The following is a 23,069-nucleotide window of genomic DNA, read 5'->3' as shown; positions in this document are numbered from 1 at the left end:
AACACAATGTTTTGAGAGATAAGGTAAACTGAATAATTTAACAAAAGTATTTAGTGTGCCTTTTCGCTACTGAGACCATAGGTCAAGTCTTTTCTGATGTTCTAATGTGTTTAACAACATAGTATACGATTGTGGCTCATCCTGGAGGTGCCCAAGACTGAGTTGCCTTGTTACTCCCCTTCCCCACCTCCAAAGATACAAACTTGCTGGTGCTTAACTGAGCATCAGCTCCCTGACAGCACCAATCTGTAAGCCACACAAATGATCCCCTCAGGCCAATGTCAGCCCTTGCTTTGCTTTACAGGTTAACGATAGGTGCATCCCAGTCACCACCTCCTTTGTAGCATTCCCCTGTGATATCTAGACCCTGTCACCAGCTACTCACAGAAATACCAGTTTTGCTATCATCAAAGGGGTGTTGTAAATGCCAGCTTCTTTGATTCAGTTGAGGATCAGCCACTGTATAACATCACAGCACTGAGGTACATTTATGGTGAAAACCATCGTAAGTTTATTATCAAAGAGAAGATTTAAGAGAGTAAAGATAATGGAAACAGGTTACATATAAAGCAAAATCAATACATGGTTTCTAGAGACTACACTTAACTTTAACAGGCTATCCATCAGTCTAAAAGCAGTCTTCAAAACGTTTCCAGCCAAAGCTGTTTGGGATCCCATTTTCATTAATGTAATCACTCTGCCCCAATTACTTCAAGTGCAGGAGAAAGGAGTATCCTGTTGCCTCCTTATATTCCCCAAAGTAATTGTTCTTCACTTCCTCCTGTTGAGTTTGTATGCAAATAGGTCTTCCATTGTGCTGGCCTACAATGCTTAATTTACATGTGAACGGAGGCAGACAGGTGAATATACATTCTTTGTCAGAAACCTGTATGCCAACTCTGCATGGATTCAAATGTTAAGCACTTATTTTGCGAGTGTGTGTGTAATTTTATATATATAAATGTCTTACATGGTATTTGTACCTACCTTTCACAACGATATTAGTGAACAGTGTTTCCCAGCTTTTACTGAAGACCTCACATGATCTTTTTTGTGGATAAATACTATGAAAGCAGTATGTACTGTAGTGTAGGTGTAGTGAGCTTGTCAAGCCCGTTAAGCGTTGCTGTTACAGAACAGTGAATCTTTTGCCAGTTGGCATTGAGGGGTTCTTAAGGTCACAACTGTAGATTGCACTACCATTGCATGTATTTTATAGTATTTTATATTCCCTGATAAGAGAAGGCCTATGGTGACCAGAGTAGTGGCTAAATTATTTGAATTACTATAACTGTTTCCTTGTGTCTTTGTGGTCTACATAATCATGTAACCATGAGATAGAACACTGGTGGTTTGGCTGGCAGTTCTTGCACTCCTCCTAAAAGTCTTACTTCATAAAGGTCCTTCTATTCAATTTCTCATTGTGGCTGGGGCTCTTCAGTCACTTATTCCTTCAAGTCAAAAATTCGCGAGTGGACACACTATGAGTGGGTTTTTGAAGCTCTTTGGAATATAATGTCACTCAGAGTTGGGTTTTCAAAAGCAGTATCTTAGGGCTTCCTTACTGAATACCTGAAAATCTTCAGGTAGTTGGGACTGCATGGTTGAGGCAACTGGTTTAAAAAAAAAAAAAGATAGTATGGAGAGTCTTTAACTTGTAGATCACCAGTTTGAATTTGGTCCGGGTCCATAATGTATGAAATGAGTTGGCTGTCTTAGGCAGTCTCCTAGTACAGTTTTTAGAGTAGCAGCCGTGTTAGTCTATATCCACAAAAAGAACAGGAGTACTTGTGGCACCTTAGAGACTAACAAATTTATTAGAGCATAAGCTTTCGTGAGCTACAGCCCACTTCATCAGATGCATAGAGTGGAACATATAGTAAGAAGATATGTATATACACATATACAGAGAAGGTGGAAGTAGCCATACCAACTGTAAGAGGCTAATTAATTAAGATGAGCTATTAGCAGGAGAAAAAAACTTTTGTAGTGATGATCAAGATGGCCCATTTAGACAGTTTACAGGAAAGAGTGAGGATACTTAACTTAGGGAAATAGATTCATCATGTGTAATGACCCAGCCACTCCCAGTCTCTATTCAAACCCAATGGTATCTAGTTTGCATATTAATTTAAGCTCAGCAGTTTCTCACTGGAGTCTGTTTTTGAAGCTTTTCTGTTGCAAAATTGCCACCCTTAAATCTTTTACTGAGTGGCCAGAGAGGTTGAAGTGTTCTCCTACCTGTTTTTGAATGTTATGATTCCTGAAGTCAGATTTGTGTCCATTTATTCTTTTGCATAGAGACTGTCTGCTTTGGCCAATGTACATGGCAGAGGGGCATTGCTGGCGCATGATGGCATATATCACATTGGTAGATGTGCAGGTAAAGGAGCCCCTGATGGTGTGGCTGATGTGATTAGGTCTTATGATGGTATCACTTGAATAAATATGTGGACAGAGTTGGCATTGGGCTTTGTTGCAAGGACAGGTTCCTGGGTTAGTGTTTTTGTTGTGTGGTTGCTGGAGAGTATTTGCTTCAGGTTGGGGGGCTGTCTGTAAGTGAGGACTGGTCTGTCTCCCAAGATTGGTGAGAGTGAGGGATCGTTTTATAATAGGTTGTAAATCTTTGATGTGCTGGAGAGGTTTTAGTTGGGGGCTGAAGGTGACGGCTGGTGGCATTCTGTTATTTTCTTTGTTGGGCCTGTCCTGTAGTAGGTGACTTCTGGGTACTCTTCTGGTTCTGTCAATCTGTTTCTTCACTTCAGCAGGTGGGTATTGTAGTTTTAAGAATGCTTGATAGAGATCTTGTAGGTGTTTCTCTGTCTGAGGGATTGGAGCAAATGTGGTTGTATCTTAGAGCTTGGCTGTAGACAATGGATCATGTGGAGTGTCCTGGATGGAAGCTGGAGGCATGTAGGTACGTATAGCGGTCAGTAGGTTTCCAATATTGGGTGGTGTTTATGTGACCATTGCTTATTAGCACAGGAAATGGACCGCTTGTGTGGATTGGTTTAGGCTGAGGTTGATGGTGGGATGGAAATTGTTGAAATCATGGTGGAATTCCTCAAGGGCTTCTTTTCCATGGGTCCAGATGATGATGATGTCATCAGTATAGCGCAAGTAGAGTAGGGGCATTAGGGGACGAGAGCTGAGGAAGCGTTGTTCTAAGTCAGCCATAAAAATCAACCTTTCCAGACTACTGTACCCCTTTCAGGAATCTGATTTGTCTTGCGTACTGCCAGGTTTCACCTCAGTTAAAAACTACTTGCTTACAAAATCAGACCTAAAAATACAAAAGTGTCACAGCCCACTATTACTGAAAAACCGCTTACTTTTTTGTTTTTACCATATAATTATAAAATACATCAATTGGAATATGCAAGTACAGTATTTATTTCAGTGTGATACTTGACCCTGTTTTACACTTGTTAGCCTTGTCTGAAGCCTGAACCCCAGGCAGCAGACCCGAAGCATGTAATTTAGCTTTGCCGGGCTCCCTGTGGCTTGGGAAATTGCCCTGCTTGCCACCCTTTAATGATGCCCCCGTTCTTGCGATCCCCCTAAACCTGTCCAGTGACACACACACCTTCCCCGCCCCCCCCCCTCCCTGGGGGCTGCAACCTCTAGACTGAGAGACACTGATATAGATGAGTTGAGTACTTCCTGGAAGACCTGTGCATATGCCTGGGGGTGTGCACACCCCTGGTTGAGAACCACTGTCTTAGTGCCCATTCATTACTTGTAGAGCAGATTTGAAGTGCAGTAACAAGAGACTGACAGTGGCTAATGCTATATATTATTTCCGGGAGTGTGTTATGGAATAAGAATCATGAAGTCAGTGGGAGCTGCTATATGTGTAGCATGGTTGAAAATCAGGCCACCTATTTGATGCCTCAATATGGATTTGGGAGCCTAACTTTAGGTACCCCGTTTTGAAAATCTTGGCCTGGCCTAGTCTAGTCTGTTCTATCTAGTTTAAATATATGTTTGGGTATGATATAGGTCTACCTGGATCCACTCTTTTGCATAGAAGTGTAAAAGAGTTCTGGGTTAAGGAAGGCTTATTATGTTACTCTTTTTGTGTAATACAGTTTGTGCATATACGTTGTTTATATACAAACCCTCACTTTCACAAAGGCCACAATCATTTAGAAACCCTGTAAGATAGATCCGTTTTTTTAAAAAATCAATTTTTGGCTGCAAATATTAATTTCGATAACACTGGAGATTCACATATTTAGCATGTGTGTTAATACAAGAGGTGAAAGCCAGTAAATTAGTGTAGCCAACTGATTTTAAAATAGGCGTACATTCCTGATATATTACTCTCAGTGCCAGAAAAAATGTGGCACACAACTAAAACAATGTTCTTGAAAAAAGTCTGTCTTTGTGTAATATTCCATTTGTTTTTGGTCCTGGTCTAGTCAATGTGTACTGGACAAGTGTTGCATATGAATGACTGTTTATATTTGAGCATTTCTTTCTTCCAATCAGTGGCAATGGAAGATGCAATGCTGCAGTGCCTGGCAGTTCTCCTGGGCTGCATCAACTACTTAGACTTCTTTCTAAAGGTCTCCATGTCCTAGACAGGCAGTATTCATCCATCTCAATCTAAGAACCACCTCCAGTTATCATAGAATCATAGAATATCAGGGTTGGAAGGGACCTTAGGAGGTCATCTAGTCCAACCCCCTGCTCAAAGCAGGACCAGTCCCCAATTTTTGCCCCAGATCCCTAAATGGCCCCCTCAAGGATTGAACTCACAACCCTGTGTTTAGCAGGCCAATGCTCAAACCACTGAGCTGTCCCTCCCCCCAAAGGGAGGGATATGTGCTTTGCTTTCCCATAAACAGATGAGTGTGCAGTGTTTAAGTTAGTATTTAATAAGAAGTTCTAGAACAAAATCTTAAAAGTTTAGATCCAAATTTGAATTTCAATCTAATCTTTACTTATTGCCTAGATAAAAAGTAGTATTTCTTGTGTGCCTTCACTTACAACCAGTACAGGGTACTAGTGAGTATAACATTTCAACATTTTAAAACAATGAATCTCCTTGTTTCGACCATTGTGTTAAGAAACTTTAAACAGAAACACTTATGCTGCATCATACATAGTCTATTCATATAGAGCACTGCATTTTGTGATGCTGGGTATTATACAAGAGGCTGTTAAAAAATTCATCTTCATTAGATTGTAGTTTTTTCCTAGCTGCTGATATGGGGCATAAGGGAGGGGGAATGTTTCTGTTGAGGATAGCACAGCTGCTTCAGGAGTGTTGATGCTTCATGGGATGGGGTGGGAGAGCCCCTCAGTGAGTAGTGGGACTAGAGGAGTGGTGGGCAACCTGCGGCCCACGTCGCTTCCCACAGCTCCCATTGGCCAGGAACGGCAAACTGCGGCCACTGGGAGCTGCGGGCAGCCGTTCCTGCAGACGGTCAATGTAAACAAACTGTCTCGCAGACCTCCAGTGGATTACCCTGGTGGACCACTGTCATAAATATAAAGGGAAGGGTAAACCCCTTTGAAATCCCTCCTGGCCAGGGGAAAGCTCCTCTCACCTGTAAAGGGTTAAGAAGCTAAAGGTAACCTCGCTGGCACCTGACCAAAATGACCAATGAGGAGACAAGATACTTTCAAAAGCTGGGAGGACGGAGAGAAACAAAGGGTCTGTGTGTCTGTCTATATGCTGGTTTCTGCCGGGGATAGACCAGGAATGGAGTCTTAGAACTTTTAGTAAGTAATCTAGCTAGGTATGTGTTAGATTATGATTTCTTTAAATGGCTGAGAAAAGAATTGTGCTGAATAGAATAACTATTTCTGTCTGTGTATCTTTTTGTAACTTAAGGTTTTGCCTAGAGGGGTTCTCTATGTTTTTGAATCTAATTACCCTGTAAGATATCTACCATCCTGATTTTACAGGGGGGATTTCTTTATTTCTATTTTCTTCTATTTTTATTAAGTCTTCTTGTAAGAAAACTGAATGCTTTTTCATTGTTCTCAGATCCAAGGGTTTGGGTCTGTGGTCACCTATGCAAATTGGTGAGGCTTTTTATCCAACATTTCCCAGGAAAGGGGGGGTGCAAGTGTTGGGAGGATTGTTCATTGTTCTTAAGATCCAAGGGTCTGGGTCTGTAGTCACCTAGGCAAATTGGTGAGGCTTTTACCAAACCTTGTCCAGGAAGTGGGGTGCAAGGTTTTGGGAAGTATTTTGGGGGGAAGGACGCGTCCAAACAGCTCTTCCCCAGTAACCAGTATTAGTTTGGTGGTGGTAGTGGCCAGTCCAAGGACAACGGGTGGAATATTTTGTACCTTGGGGAAGTTTTGACCTAAGCTGGTAAAGATAAGCTTAGGAGGTTTTTCATGCAGGTCCCCACATCTGTACCCCAGAGTTCAGAGTGGGGGAGGAACCTTGACAGCCACATGTGGCTGCAGGTTGCCCACCACTGGACTAGAGGTTGCCTTCCCCTTGGATCTAGAGGGCTGGGATGCTCCACCTCTGTCTGCTCCACACGGCCCTTGATCCTTTCCCCTCAAGGGCAAGATTTGGTGGAAGCTTCACAGGGTAATCCTTGGAAATTTCCTGGGCATCCTCTTGCCTCTCTGTGGGAAGGCAAGATTTGGCCCTAAAACAAGAAATGCAATAGTTTAAGGCTTCCATGGCAACTTTACTTGCCAACATTATGTACTCACTGTCCTACGTATACTTAATAGTCTGCCTAGTTTTCCGAAATACCTTGTGAGTGTCTTAATGTTATCAGAATCTTTGCTGTTATACTTCTTGACGGTTTAGATTTGCAACTTTGACAGTGCTCTAATTTTTCAAAATATTTATGTATATCTGTGATTTAGTTGCTTATTTTTAAACCGTGTCTACTTGCACCTTTTGGATAACACATTGGTAATCTTGCAAACACCACGAAAGGTGGATGAAATATGGACTCTTAAAGTTATGAATATCTCAACAAATGTATAGCTTTCTAACTTACGACTTGTAGTTACCTATCTTTTTATAAAAAGACTGTATTTTTTAGCTGTATATTTAGCAGAGTTTCATTCACCTGACTGTTGAAATGGAGTGGTATTTTGTTTAGTTGGTATCTTATATAGTACTGTGGGAGATGCTGATTTTTTTTTTTTAAATGTCATGCCAAGCAAGACAGTACAATACATAAAATGTAAATCCTGGTCATTTAATTCCCATTTCATTAGAGCTGATGCAAGAAGGCAAATAAGTCCTTTTCTTAATTATAGTTTTATCTTCAGATAACAGTTGTAAATTACCATTCGCTACTGGATACACAATTTTATTGGGTATGTTGCTTGTTAAGGTTGCTTACATACCTCATATTCAAAATTTTTTGCTCAGCAAAATATAGAACTAGTGTGCCAGCTTGGGGAAAAGAAAATGGTGAATTTAAATGCCTTTAAAATTTTTTTACATTTTAAAAACTGGAGATCCTACATAACCAAATGTATAGCTATAAAAGAAGATAAAATTTATTTTTTTATTTAGAACAGTGAACAGAAATTCTTTACCTGTTGGGACCAGACATCAAACACTAGGGGCTCTATTTTTGCTGCAGCAGTTACTGACCTGGCTGACACCTACTCAGATTCTTCAAACTGGAATGGAGACATCACTCTTGTAGTGAAAGCACCCAATTCTGGTCTTAGCAGATAAAGGTGGCAATGGTTTTCAGCTCTTCTTCTAAAATGTGCTTAGTTGTTATAAAATTAGCTTCGTTGTAAGGTAAGCCTATATATGTTTTTAAAAAAAAATACAGTAGAACCTCAGAATTATGAACACCAGAGTTATGAACTGACCAGTCAACCACATACCCAATTTGGAATCGGAAGTATGCAATCAGGCAGCAGCAGACACACCAAAAAATAATCAAGTACAGTACAGTAATGTGTTAAATGTAAACTACTAGAAAAATATAGGGAAAGATTTTTAAAAAGATTGGACACGGTAAGGAAACTGGTTTCAGAGTAGCAGCCGTGTTAGTCTGTATTCGCAAAAAGAAAAGGAGTACTTGTGGCACCTTAGAGACTAGCCAATTTATTTGAGCATAAGCATCCAATGAAGTGAGCTGTAGCTCATGAAAGCTTATGCTCAAATAAATTGGTTAGTCTCTAAGGTGCCACAAATACTCCTTTTCTTTTTGGTAAGGAAACTGTTTCTGTACTTGTTTTAATTAAATTACAATGGTTAAAAGCAGCATTTTTCTTCTGCATAGTAAAGTTTCAAAACTGTATAAAGTCAATGTTCAGTGGTAAACTTTTGAAAGAACAACCATAACATTTTGTTCAGAGTTACGAACATTTCAGAGTTACAAACAACCTCCATTTCCCAGGTGTTTGTAACTCTGAGGTTCTACAGTATGCAGTCCTGCAATTTTGATTCAATCAGAGCTCCAACTGATGTGAATGGGAGTTCAGTGCAAAGAGTTCTTGCAAGATCAGGTCTGTACTCCTTTATGGATTTCATAACTTGGTGAACTTTTAAAAATAAATTACTAAATAGAAACTCTCTCTAAATTAGACTAGAACTCTTTCTGAAGCCTTTGGATGGCTAAATGGCTCTCGTTCTGTTTTAAATGTCTGTTAAAATAAATTAGCCTTAGTGCAAATAGTTGGGCTTTATCTTCTTTAATTTTTTTTTGTTCTTGTGGGTTTTTAAAGTTTGATAGCTTTAATGCTCCAAGGATTTTAGTTCCACTTCTTGGCCTAATGACTTAGTCCTGTTTTATAACTACTTAAGATCAAAGAAGAGAATTGTTGGAATAAAGAAATTAAGTGAGGATGAGGAAAAGGGGCACTTGGAATGCTGCTGTGTTCTTAATAGCTAGCCAAAAGTATTGTAACTAGTAACAGATTTCAGAGTAGCAGCCGTGTTAGTCTGTATCCACAAAAAGAACAGGAGTGCTTGTGGCACCTTAGAGACTAACAAATTTACTTGAGCATAAAATAAAGCTTATGCTCAAATAAAATTTGTTAGTCTCTAAGGTGCCACAAGTACTCGTGTTCTTTTTCTAGTAACAGATGATCTTCAAAGCTGCCACTGTAAAGCCATTCCACTTTCTAAGTCCTCTGTTCAGTAGCAGTAGAGATGTTAGCTCAGGACTGATAAGCCAAGACTTAAACTGCAACTTTGAAATTGAGCCACTTACCAAACAAGTGTAAGTGAGGGAAGAGGGGGCGGGGCAAGAAAGGGAAGAGGTGCATCAAGGGAGTTCTTAGCTGAAAGCAGCTCCCACACGTAACTAAACTGAGCATGCCAAAGTCCCTATCCACACTTGAAATGACAGCAGCAGCAGCTTGTTCACCTGGAAAAACCTAGACCAGTGGTTAAAAAACTCTAAATACAATGGAGCAGAATAAAATTATGTATTTAGTGGAATGGCATAGTGATATGGGGGTGAAGTGGCTTTATTGACATTACAAATGCATGAATTTTGGAGCTGATTACAAATCAGATAACTGTTCTTATCCATGGCTGACCTCTATAATCTGTATTTCCCTCTTGATGAATGTTTATAAATCCCATTACTGCTAATGTTTATGTGAATTATGTTGAATATAGTTCGGCTTCATACAGGCATAATATCTTGATGCTAATGGAAATTATGGGTGTGCATAAAGAGAGAACTTTCTCTGTGGTTACAGAAAATAAGTTAGTTTGGAACAAAGGTAGAATCCTTAACGCTGCAGAATACTGTAAACTGCAAAATTAAATAGGTGAGTTAGTTCCGTAAGGTGAGACACTACCTCCAGCTTCAAGTGCCCTCTTCCTCTACTAAGCTGTACAAGGTCCCTTGCTCCCCTTGGCTCTCACTGTCAATGCTTTTCTCCTTTCAAATCCTCCTCTGCCCCCCACAAAAAAAATTGTGCTGTACACGAGTGCTTCTAGCTATGTGTGCATGTGCAGGACTTGAAAAATTTCCCAAATCCCCAGATCACTTTAGAATTAAGCCTGTTGTATGTTCTGTAATGCCTATCCTAGACTTCAGTTAGCCTTTAAGGTTCACTGTGACTTTCTATGTAGAGCTGGTGGAGAATTTTCCAACGGAAGTGTTTTGTCAGAAAATGCTGATTAGTTGAATCTGAAATGTTTCACAGAAACATAGTAGGTTTGGCGACCTTTCAGTGAACCGCAGGCAGGGTTCAGATGGAAACCTGCCTGGTTTCCAGCCATCTCTTGGTTGGCTCTGGGGAGCCCAGGCTTTCAGAATATGTGGCTCTTGAACAGCTGCACTGGGGGGTGTCTCCTGCAGCCTGATGAGGCAGCTACCCAGGAAGTTCTGGAAACAGCTAACTAAAATGGATGTGATTCTCCTCAGTTTCACTGTTGTTCAGTGGTGGGCAGCATTGAAATTGACAAAAATCATGTCAATTTCATTCTGCAGCTTCTGGATCTTGGGGGGCATATTTTGTTTCAAAAACACCACGTGTCTATTTCTATAGTGAAAATTTTATGGAATCTCCATCTCGTGGGAAACTTTTTGAAATGTCGAAAATTCTAGCAAACCAAACATTCAAAATTTTGGCCCACTTTATTTCTAAATAATAGCATCCGCACAGTATTGTTTTGCCCAAACTGTCCACTTTTACTCTGTGGGTTGTTTCATTAAAGTTGTAATATATGAGGATAAAAAATAAAATTAAACTGAGAGCCAGGTCATTATATTCATTTTAACTTTCTTCTTAGTTTCACAGATGTATCATGAGCTTTGTAGCATCTTGCAAATGACACTTGCTACTGTTTATCACAATCTAGTTATTTTGATACCTCTTTTAAAATCTAGCCCAGCCTGCTCTGCTGTGTGATTGCAGTTATGGATTAATGTATGTACTTGTTTCAGTGACATACAGGTGTTTTCAATCAAAAAACATTCTTTGCAGACTTAAAAGGGAATGGAAAATTAATGAATGACTGTCACATCTATTTAGGTGTTTTTAAGCTGTAGGTGAGAAGTCACTAATGATGTTGCAAAGTAACCTGCTCATTTTCTTTTCCATTGCTGCTTGCCGAATCGCTTCTGACTTGTCAGAGTTCAGCTGTCATTTTTACTGCTTTTATACACTTTCCAGTTCTGTTAATATACAAGGTCCAAATGTGAGAAAATTAAACACCTTACGTGAAAGATTTATTTGGGAAAAAACTTAGTTTGTGAAATTCTGACAAAAGCAAAGATTAAGTGGCCCAGTATATGAATAATACCTGGGAGAGCACATGTTACAAGTTTATCCTTTATCTCTTAGGACTGAAAGTGTATAAGAAATATAAACCTATTTGGTCTGGTGCAAGTTTCAATATGTTTCACTAAGACATGGAAATTATTAGGATATATATAAAGTTCAGAGTTCCCTGCCATAGAAGCTGAATAGTTTATGCTTATTTTTATATACGTGAAGACTACAGTAGATTTTTCTTCATAAACTGGAAGTGATTATTTAAAGATGTGCAACTAATTTTCAAGGGGAGAGACAATTCTCAAATGTGTTTGCATAAAGACATTCCCAGTTCTTACAACTAGTTAAAGAAACACTGACAAGATGATCAGACCCCAAAGTTAGGTGTTGTACAAAGATGTTCATAATATAATTTCTGTTCATGTTAGTACTGACTTTTTATTATTTTAAACACACTGCATTCATTCATTATAACCCAAACACTTCAAGCAGTTCTTTTCATCCAAATAATCAAATTTGTGCAAATTAATATTCCTCTTTCTAGGCTTGAAAGGATTAGATCTTATTGGTAAATGTTGATTTCACCATACGCACACCAACTACTGAAATAAATATTTCCATTGATGATCACAATTTACAGATGGGCAAAGAAAGAAAAATGCTGCTTGAGAATTTGAATTGAAAGTAAGGGAATTTACTTTATCAGCGTCACATGTCAAAACATACAATTTGTGTTTTAACAGGTATAAAGCTTTAACTTTTTGAATCTGTGTCTGTCATTAAATAATTGTCTGAACTCCCCATAATTTCCCTCAAGTGGGAAAATTTAAACTGATAAAAATAACAAAACCCTTAAAAATAAATGTCAGTGTTATCAGTCAAAATAATTTTAAAATAAATATAAAAATCAAATTCTGCCAAGCCTATCTGTTTCAGTGCCTGAATTCAGCTCTGAAAACACTGCTTGAAATATTCCATTTTTTTGGAGAGAAAATAATCTTGAAAATGCTTCAGCAGTTTATATGGCAATGAAATACCCTATGAATCTCAAACTGAAACCTATACATTGGAAAATAGTTGCCAATATTTGTAAGAACAATTCAGGAGTTAATTTTAAAAAAATTGTCATAAGAAGGTAAGAAATCTGATAAATTTAGCAAAGCTGCTAATAATTTATTAATAAAAATAAGGCCACCATCAAGATAAAGAATATTTATTTATGAAGAAAATCCTTTAGCCATTTACAACAGCATTTAAGAAACAAGTCAGTCTCTTTGAACTCTTTATCACCTCTGGGAATATGACTAAAAGTGGAGAGAGAATAAATGTTTGGAAAGCTCTGTGAGCCATACTTTAGATAACTGCCAGATAAATCGTAAATATTAAAAGCCTGAGCAGAGATTTCCAGCCTTTTGTGAAGATGTGTTCTTGCTGCCTGATTCACTTTTTAAATTAATATATTGATTATCACCTTATGAATGAAGGAAATAACAGTTCTCTATATATTGAGGAATGACCATTCTGATGTCTCATTTTACACATTTATGGCCCTACATATCAGAGACAAAATTTCATGTTTATTCAACCTCACTTATATAGCTGTATTTAAACAAGATTCTGTAACTTAATGAAAAATCCAATTACTATAGCAAGGAATGGAAACTAAAGAATCTATGGTGTAAACAATAAAATGTCAGCATTATCACTTTGAGGGCTAAATCATGGCAACCTGTAAAAATGTCTGGCCTGTTGCCAGTTACATGATTTTCAAAAATTTGGGTAATAATATTTAAGAAGGTTTTGGGTCCTTAACAATGAGAAATGTGGAGCCATTTGTTGTGATACTGATATGTAGTACATTATTATATGCAGTATATTTATTGGTTGCTGTAGGAGCTGAGAGAGATGCATAACAAGCAGCAGCTTCAGAAGCAAAAGAACTTAGAAGTTGAGAGGTTGAAACAGAAGGAGCAAGAGAGGAAGACAGTAGAACTGGAAAAGCAAAAAGAAACCCAAAGGTAACAGTTTTAGTTTATGCTAAATACAAATTTTATTTAGAGTCATAGGTGTGCATAGTGTTTCACATACAAGTAAGATAAACTTCCTGTTCCTGAGAATTTAATCTAAACTCAGTTATTTACTGAGCCTCATCAGTATGTTGGCAGCTCTATGAAATGGGGAGAACTCAGGTCCTTAGCCAAGATTTTTGTTTCAGCCCAAAAGGAGACTGCACTTGAAAGGGGGAAAGCCTTGCATCATTGAGTCCAAAGCCTAATGTGGAGACAAACTCTTATGCATGTATAACCACACCCTTGCTGTTGGTTCTTCCTAGAACTCTCAACCAGCAGTAATGCGTGGAGATGAGAATTTGGCAAAGAAACTAGACTGTTTGGTTTTGTTTGTTAACTGAAATGCTTCTCCAGTCCACAGATTCTTTTTTTTTAATGACCATGCTGTTTGGGAGTCTTAGGGAAAAATTAAAAAAAAAGGGTTTGATATGCTTCTATGCATTGAATTTTTCTGATGATGTAACTTACACATTTTTTATTACACACAAGACTTAAATACTGAACAAGGAATATTTTTGTTTTAAGAATAATTTTTTTCCATGTATATGGTATGAAGACTAGCCAGCAGCTCTCTTCCATAAGGGAGAAGTTTCATTAAAACACAGTAGAAAATTTTAATATGATACAGCTGTTTTAGCTATTTTGAATTTTGTTTTCAACGTTCTTTTGAAACCAATCACACACACACTGTGGGAGTATTAAACTCTTGATCTAAACAAAAGCTGTTAGTCAAGTGTTTAGAACAGAGGACTGGGAGTTAGCTAGAAAGGCCTTAAATTGTAATCAGGGCCATCAGACTGTCTGAGCATCCTGGGGCAAGTCACTTAACTATGTTCCTTCTTCCCCACTCAACCCAATTAGAAAAATTCAGTAAAAAACAGGATCTCGCTGAAAACCATATTTGCAAACAAAAGACTTTTGAAAAAATTGTTAAAATTGGAAGTGTGTTAATGGAGTCCAGTTAAAAGCCTCAAATTATTTACATAATGTTCTACATTGCTTTAAAATCTCTAACATTAGTACTAGAGCTGGTTGAAAATTTTCCAACAGAACAGTTTTCTGTCAGAAAATGCTGATTCAATGGAACTGACACATTTTGCCTGGTGTGCCTGGTTTCTTGCCAACCCAGGCTCCCTGCTTCCCTGGCAGTCAGCCTGGCTCAGAACTTGGGAATTGTTGTTCCAAACTTTGGAGCCTGGAGAGCTGGGACCAGAAAATGTTGAAAAATTCCATGTTGGTTCTTCTGAAATGTTTTTTTAAAAAGTCCCTCCCAAGAAAATATTGCATATCCAACTTTTTCTGATTCAGAGAGAATTTTTTTGGAAATGCAAAATTTTCCAGAAGATGGAAATTCTAGGCCCCATGCAGTTCTAACGGGTATGTCTGGAGACAAACAGTTTAGGGTTCCATCTGATTCCCCAGTTACATAATCATTAATCATTCGCTTGTGCCACCTGTCTTTTACCACCACCAACCTTAACATTGCCCCCTAAAGTTTTCTGAAAGCTCAAAATAACAAGTAAATAGAAAATAACTGATTTGTCTCTTGATAATATTTTAAATCTCCCAGTTTAATCTCCTGCTGCCTTTCAGTGGAAGAGAAAAGATGACAAATATACAAGTGAGAGAAAAGAATGGAATGTAGATAGAATGGGCTAGAGAATAGGTGAGAAAAGTAAATAAATGGAAGAGAGAAAGAAGCTAGGAGAGACATCTACATACCATAGGATAGTGGGAGTGTTTGCTGCTTTTATTGTAGCTAGCAGGAGACATCCTACATCTTTGTACTGTTGTGGGAAAAGGATGGGGTTTTGAGTAGTTTGCTAACTTTCAGTTTACTCTGCATTTATAGTTAAATCAGAGAAAGAATAACTTACAATTCCTCAGCATGTCCACCCAACCTTTGGATGAATGAGGGCCTAGGAGCCATAACCCCAAGTTTATATTAACTTGTTTTGACTTTATTTGAAATGATGACAACTATGCACTGAGCATAGCACAAATAACTCAGTTCTGTTTCTTTAGCAGAGGAGTCTAGAACAGCACCTGCAAGGTGAGAGGGTCCCAGAGCTTGGGAACTTAGAGGTCTACACAGCAATGGAACAGCCCTGCAGCCTGGGCCCTGTGAGCCTGACTCAGCTGGCATGGGCCAGTCACGGTTTTTTCTTTGCTATGTGGACATAGCCTTAGGGGATTGTGCAGGAGAAGAAAAGTATTTGAGTAATATGATTCAGAAATGGCCCTAGTTTTGGGACGGGAACCTTCCTAAAGTGGAGATGTGGTGTTGGGGAGAGAAGAGAAAATAGCTAAAGTCTGTTTTCACTTGTTAATTCCTGATTTAAGGGCCAAATCCCAGAGTAACCCAGTTGCGCACTAGAAAAATCTGTGAGGCTAGGGTACGGGAAGAATCATTTTTTCATAAGCAACAGAGCTCCAACAGCTTCTATGCTTCTATGCAAGGTCTGTGTCAAACTGCATTGCATGTTTTGCTGCAGGAAGCATCTTCCCAGTCTCTTCATATCCCTTTCGCCTTGTCTTCCCCACATGGAGCAGAAGTGCATTGGTTCTGCTAACAGTTAGACCTTTAATGCCCACCAGGGGGGTGAATCATGCAGCTCCTCTATAAAGCCATTATCCTCTGCTGGTCCCATCCCCATCAGTTATATCAAACTTGATTTTGAGTGGTGAGTCTTAACCACTGTACTAAAAAACATAATTAAAAACTCACAACTTTCTAGCTAAAGCAGTATTTACTATCAATGATTACAATATAAACCATATAGAACCCTCTTTGAACAAACTAAGTACACTTAACACCATTAAATGCTGCATCATGCTGTCTAGAGAAGATTTTCCCTGAATGTTTCTATATAGCGCAGTCTAATAGTATTATAGCAAGACTTCTGAATAATAGACTCTAAATGTTTTGCAAGAGCACTCACTAATGAGGATACACAGACTAATGTTTGAAACAAATGGCTGAAAGGGCTGCAGCTTTACTATGTGAAGTTAAATGACATAACTGGAAGCCAGAAAGCCCTGGCAGTATTTGTAAGCTGGAGAAACAGTATTTCCTTTTACTATTGTTGGTCTTATACCTTATTCCTAACAATGTATTGATGCTGGTATTATATAACTCTTCTGCTATCCCAAGCAGTCTAATACTACTGCCAGTATTGAGGCCTAAACACAGCCTGCTGTCCTGCACAAACTGTTTTGGTGAGTAGCTTCATACCTTGCACAGAAAGATAAAATATTCTTGTTGATTCAAGTCGAATCAGAACATGATGGTGGCTGTGCTGGTTAGGCAGCAACCCAGTCTTCAGTTGGCTTGGAAGGTAACTCTTGACCACTTGCAAATTTAACTGTGTTGCCAGGACTCTGGTGTAAATATCGCAGTCCTCTTAATTAAACAAAATGGTGTGCTATACAAAAGGCCAAGTCCATAAATGACAAACCTGTCATCAGCAACTATCAGTGATTCCAGAAAGCAAGCATGAAATTGCCAGAAGAGCAAAATGTCAGAGGTAACGTGTGTATGTCATAGTCTTGCAAAATTCTGTTTTTATACTCTGAGGGAAATATTTTTTTTGGCAGACAGAGTGTCATTAGGTTCAGTGTCTGTTTTAGTTTTAATCCATCTTTGCAAAGGATGGGCTGGTAGAATTCGTGCCTGGGATGCTCAATTTTTATGACGTGTGCAAGGCTGATCTATAAAGTGCAAGGAAAAGAAAGGAGGAACATCTAGGCAATAGGCAGAACAGGAATATAGCAGTTTCCACTTGCTGCCCCTTTAGCACCCTTACCAGGGTGCTAATCTGTTCTCTTGGCTAGTTTGAGTCTGAGTAGGAATTGGTAAATGTCTGCTAGTGAGAGAGGATGAGCATGACTGATTGGCTAGTTCTCTTTCATGGCTCCTGCATTGTGAAGCCCCGCAAAGCTAATGTTCTATACAGGGGTGTGTGTGTGTGTGTGTTGGGGAGAGGGGTAGAGAAAAAGAGAAACGATCATGCTGATTTAAAGCAATAATCATTCTGAATGTTCTGTCCTCTAGGCTGCCTAGTGCAATGCAGGAAAGGCGCGCATGTTGAGAGAGAAGCAGTTTTAAAGGCACAAATCCAGACTCTTGTATTGTTGTACCAATAAAATAAAAACCAGCAGGATCTTATTAAAGGGAAAAAGGCAAAATACCACATTTATTGTGAATACAGAAAGAATCATAGTAAGCAGTTAGTTATAGCTATAACATTCCATTCAATCTCATATTTATTCACACATTCATTCATACAAACACACACACATACACACCCACACACACAGGTTCTGCAAGGTTGTTATCATAGTTACCAGCCTTAGAGTTGCTCATGCCAAGCCACTGGCCAGGTGGCCTGGACATGAGGAGGGAGCAGGGCCTTGTCAGATGCTCATCTGATGCTCCTGGAAGTTGGTTTGCAGAATCAGACCCCCAAAGTTCTCACTTTTTAGAGTCTATTTTTATAGGAATTTCTTCCTATGCCAGTCTATGGGAATTGCTTCATCATGCTGTTGCTGAATCAATCAGCAGATAGCACATTCCTGACGGCTCCAAGATGTTATCTTGTTCTTTGGTTCTCCCATTCTTGAGGCTGTTGGGTGGATTCCAGTCTGCCCTCCGGGTGGGGTCCTCTGGTTATTTCCACTTGACGCCTTCTTCAGCCGATGGACACTGGATTCTTAGGCTGGCACCTCCCTGATCATTCAGTTATTATCCACACCAAGCATCCATCCACATGCATCCTCTATCTCTATTTTAATCACAATTGTTAATACAACAAAAGGGTGGGGAGTCTCTGGGTGCTGTTTCTGTTGTTAGAGTATTGCTTTGAGTCTCTCTCTCTGTGAATTGCTTTGAGAACAGACTCTGTCTTAGAATGTACTAACACTATTAGCAGCTTGCAAGTTTCACACATAGAGGGAGAGAAACAGTACCAAAAACCAAGAGACCTCTTAATTAGTAATACCCTGGAATTTAAACTCTGGGGAATCAAACTCATTTGTGATTTTAATACAGAACTTCTTTAATATGATCCAACATAATCACTTTAAAACCTGAAGTGCCTAAATTTAAGCTCTAACACTTCAAGGATTTTTATATCTTCAAACGAATTATGTGAATTTTTTCTACAGTTTGTCACTCTTAGAATGATTTTCTGTGGATTTTATTAATAGAACTGTGCAAAACTACAGAAATAAAATATAAAATATTGTTGAATTTGCAACATAGTCAGGGAATGCGAAACATGATTCTCATAGTAATACCAGCTCAAGACAGATTACATGTTAACATATTCACATCTGATTACTAGGTAGATTTAAATGGATAACTTCACAGTAATGACTGTGACTCTATATTTTTAAAGAAATATCTTAGCCAAGTTTGAGAGGGTGAACGCTAACAGTTCTAGATCTCCAAGATTGCTGCAAGACCAAGGTGTTAATTTTTTTTTTCGCTGCTTGCAGACAACTCTAGCACAAAATTAGTGAACGATTTACCATTCAGGAGTCCTTGGTGTACTCATTATTTCACTGTTTGCCTCTTAGAGGTGCTTCTGCAGAACTCCGATTGTAAACCCACAGATTTCATATGCATGGCTGAAAATATAGGGTTATATTAAGAACTGAGTTGCAACCTTACCTGTCAAATTGTTATAGTATCTTGGTGCTAGATATTTTTTTGGGCAATTACTCTGATTTCTGTTAAATTTAGTTTTTTGTAGTCTTCTCTTAGTTGGCTGAGAGTCACTAGCATGGCTCTTCCTCATTTGATGCTGACTCTACTGGCAGGGTTTTCAAAATGTCATGTCTTCTGGGATTTTTCATCAGTAAGGAGATTCTGTGGGATGGGTGTTCTTGATAGTTCTATTAATGATGATGGGAAATATGTAAGCTAATAACATGAATCACATATTCATAAGGAAAACTAAATATTATGTTTACTTCCCTTTGTCTGCTTTAAAAAAATTGTAATTGACAGACGAATCCAGGAAAGGGATAAACAGTGGTTTGATCGAGTGCAACAGGAGGAAGAGCGGCAAAAAAAACTTCAGGAAAATGAAAAGCCAAAAAGGGAAGAAATAATCAAGAAGACAGACAGTGACGATAAGGGCAAACAGGAAATGCAAGATAAACTGAATAAGCTTTTCCATCAACATCAGGAGCTAGCCAAGCCAGCTATCCAGGCTCCCTGGTCAAGTGCAGGTACGGAAGAGTAAGGAAATCTATTGCATACAGCTGCTAAAGCATAGCCATGGTCTACACTACGAGTTTAGGTCGAATTTAGCAGCATTAGATCAATTTAACCCTGCACCCGTCCACACAACGAAGCCATTTTTGTCAACTTAATGGGCTCTTAAAATCGATTTCTGTATTCCTCCCCAACGAGGGGATTAGTGCTGAAATCGACATTGCCAGGTCAAATTTGGGTTAGTGTGGACGCAATTCAACGGTATTGGCCTCTAGGAGCAATCCCATAGTGCTCCATTGTGGCCGCTCTGGACAGCACTCTCAACTCGGATGCACTGGCCAGGTACACAAAAAAAGCCCCCCAAACTTTTGAATTTCATTTGCTGTTTGGCCACCGTGGTGTGACCACACAGAGCTCATCAGCAGAGATGACCATGGAGACCCAGAATCGCAAAAGAGCTCCAGCATGGATCAAATGGGAGGTACTGGATCTGATTGCTGTATGGGGAGATGAATCCGTGCTATCAGAACTCCATTCCAAAAGACGAAATGCCAAAATATTTGAAAAAATCTCCAAGGGCATGAATTACAGAGGCTATCACAGGGATCCGCAGCAGTGCCGCGTGAAACTTAAGGAGCTCAGGCAAGCCTACCAAAAAACCCAAGAGGCAAACAACCACTTGGGGTCAGAGCACCAGATATGCCACTTGTATGATGAGCTGCATGCAGTTCTAGGGGGTGCCCCTACAACTACCCCACACCTGTACGTGGACTCCTGCAAGGGAGTCTCACGCAACAGGGATGAGGATTTTGGAGACGAGGAAGATGATAGCGCACACCAGGCAAGTAGAGAAACCGTTCTCCCTGACAGCCAGGAACTGTTTATCATCCTGGAGCCAATGCCCTCCCAAACTGAGCTCCCGGACCTCGAAGGTGGAGAAGGCACCTCTGGTGAGTGTACCTTTGTAAATATAATGCACGGTTTAAAAGCAAGCGTGTTTAATAATTAGTTTGCCCTGAAGATTTGGGATGCATTCGCGGCCAGTACAGCTACTGGAAAAGTCTGTTAACGTGTCTGGGGATGGGGCAGAAATCCTCCAGGGACATCGCAATGAAGCTGTCCTGTAGGTACTCCCGAAGCCTTTGCAAAAAGTTTCTGGGGAGGGCAGCCTTATTGCATCCTCCATGGTAGAACACTTTACTGCGGCAGGCCAGTAGCACGTAGTCTGGAATCATTGCATAAGAAAGCATGGCAGCATGTTGTCCCGATGCTTGCTGGCTTTCAAGCAACATCCGTTCTTTATCTCTCTATTATCCTCAGGAGAGTGATATTATTCCAGGTCACCTGGTTGAAAAAGGGGAATTTTATTAAGGGGACATCAGAGGTGGCCGTTCCTGCTGGGCAGTTTGCCTGTGGCTGAAAAGAAATCATCCCCGCTGTTAGCCACACGGTGGGGGGAGGGGTGAAGCGATCATCCCAGAGAATTGGGCATGGGGGAGGATTAGTTGGGTTTGTGCTGCATGTTAATCAGAAAACATCAGCCCCTCCTTTTAAATGGCCAATGTGTCTTTTTTTCAATTTTAATCTCCCTTTTTTTCCTCCTGCAGCTGCAAATGTTTCAACGCTGCGACTAGCATCTCCATCCCAGAGGCTAGCGCAGATAAGAAGATGAAAAAACCACACTCACGATGAAATGTTCTCTGAGCTCACGCAGTCCACCCAACCTGAAAGAGCCCAGCAGAATGCATGGAGGCAGACAATGGCAGAGTCCAGGAAAGCACAAAATGAATGCAGGGACAGGAGGGATGTGCGAGAGGATAGATGGCTGGAGCAACAGGAGAGGTGGCGGGATCAAGAGGAAGGGTGGCAGCAGCATGATAAAAGGAGGCAGGATGCAATGCTGAGGCTACTGGAGGATCAAACTGATATGCTCTGGCACATGGTTGAGGTGCAGGAAAGGCACAGACCGCCACTGCAGCCCCTGTGTAACCAACCGCCCTCCCCTCCAAGTTCTGTAGCCTCCTCACCCAGACGCCCAAGAACATGGTGTGGGGGCAGAAGGGCTTCGGGCACTCAACCGCTCCACCCCAGAGGACTGCCCAAGCAACAGAAGGCTGGCATTCAATAAGTTTTGAAGTACAGTGTGGCCTTGTCCTTCCCTCCTCCCCTTATCCACCACCCACCCGGTGCTTCCGTCCTCTCCCAACCCTCCCGGGCTACCTTGGCAGTTATCTCCCTATTTGTGTGATGAATTAATAAAGAATGCATGAATTTGAAACAACAATGACTTTATTGCCCCTGCAAGCGGTGATCAAAGGTGGGAGGGGAGGGCGGTTGGCTTACAGGGAAGCAGAGTGAACCAAGGAGGTGGGTTTTCATCAAGGAGAAACAAACAGAACTGTCACACCGTAGCCTGGTCAGCCATGAAACTGGTTTTCAAAGCTTCTCTGATGTGCAGTGTGCCCTGCTGTGCTCTTCTAACCTCCCTGGTGTGTGGCTGCTCGTAATCAGCAGCCAGGCAATTTGCCTCAACTTCCCACCCCGCCATAAACGTCTCCCCCTTACTCTCACAGAGATTGTGGAGCACACAGCAAGCAGTAATAACAATGGGAATATTGGTTTCGCTGAGGTCTGAGCGAGTCAGTAAACTGCGCCAGCGCGCTTTTAAACATCCAAATGCACATTCTGCCACCATTCTGCACTTGCTCAGCCTGTAGTTGAACAGCTCCTGACTACTGTCCAGGGTGCCTGTGTATGGCTTCATGAGCCAGGGCATTAAGGGGTAGGCTGGGTTCCCAAGGATAACTATAGGCATTTCAACATCCCCAACAGTTATTTTCTGGTCTGGAAAGTAAGTCCCTTGCTGCAGCTGTTCATACAGACCAGCGTTCCTGAAGATGCGAGTGTCATGTACCTTTCCCGGCCATCCCACGTTGATGTTGGTGAAACGTCCCTTGTGATCCACCAGTGCTTGCAGCACCATTGAAAAGTACCCCTTTTGGTTTATGTACTGGCTGTCTTGGTGGTCCAGTCCCAAGATAGGGATATGGTTCCGTCTATCGCCCCCACCACAGTTAGGGAATCCCATTGCAGCAAAGCCATCTAGTATGACCTGCACATTTCCTAGAGTCACTACCCTTGATAGCAGCAGCTCAGTGATTGTGTTGGCTACTTGGATCACAGCAGCCCCCACAGTAGGTTTGCTCACTCCAAATTGATTCCCGACTGACTGGTAGCTGTCTGACATTGCAAGCTTCCAGAGGGCTATTGCCACTCGCTTGTGAACTGTGCGGGCTGCTCTCATCTTGGTATTCTTGCGCTTCAGGGCAGGGGAAAGCAAGTCACAAAGTTCCATGAAAGTGCCCTTACGCATGTGAAAGTTTTGCAGCCACTTGGAGTCATCCCAGACCCACAACACAATGCGGTCCCACCACTCTGTGCTTGTTTCCTGGGCCCAGAATCAGCGTTCCACAGCATGAGCCTGCCCCATTGCCACCAGGATGGCCAAATTGCTGGGGCCTGTGCTTTGAGAGAAATGTGTCCATGTCCTCATCACCACTCTGCCATCGCCTCCTTGCATG

General features: G+C 40.6%; 2 protein-coding genes across 10 annotated transcripts in view; both read left to right on the top strand.

The window, feature by feature from the left end:
- Nucleotides 1–23,069, top strand: part of ITSN1 (intersectin 1) — a 222,769-nt gene that overhangs the window by 108,464 nt on the left and 91,236 nt on the right. For all 9 annotated transcript variants that reach the window (XM_073361581.1, XM_073361573.1, XM_073361520.1 and 6 more), the window contains 2 exons: nucleotides 13,090–13,214; nucleotides 19,279–19,502. In XM_073361581.1, coding sequence (XP_073217682.1) covers nucleotides 13,090–13,214; nucleotides 19,279–19,502 — 349 coding nt within the window. The remainder of the gene's footprint in view (nucleotides 1–13,089; nucleotides 13,215–19,278; nucleotides 19,503–23,069) is intronic.
- LOC140918061 (myb/SANT-like DNA-binding domain-containing protein 7) lies at nucleotides 19,510–22,349 on the top strand. Its single transcript, XM_073361674.1, has 2 exons — nucleotides 19,510–20,438; nucleotides 21,096–22,349. The coding sequence occupies exons 1-2, from the start codon at nucleotides 19,916–19,918 to the stop codon at nucleotides 21,158–21,160; spliced, it is 588 nt and encodes a 195-aa protein (XP_073217775.1). The 5' UTR covers nucleotides 19,510–19,915; the 3' UTR covers nucleotides 21,161–22,349.

This window comes from Lepidochelys kempii, chromosome 1 (genome assembly GCF_965140265.1).
Source record: "Lepidochelys kempii isolate rLepKem1 chromosome 1, rLepKem1.hap2, whole genome shotgun sequence".
NCBI classification, from domain to species: domain Eukaryota; kingdom Metazoa; phylum Chordata; order Testudines; family Cheloniidae; genus Lepidochelys; species Lepidochelys kempii.
The sequence above is the reverse complement of the archived record's forward strand: the minus strand, read 5'-3'. Positions and strand labels throughout refer to the sequence as shown.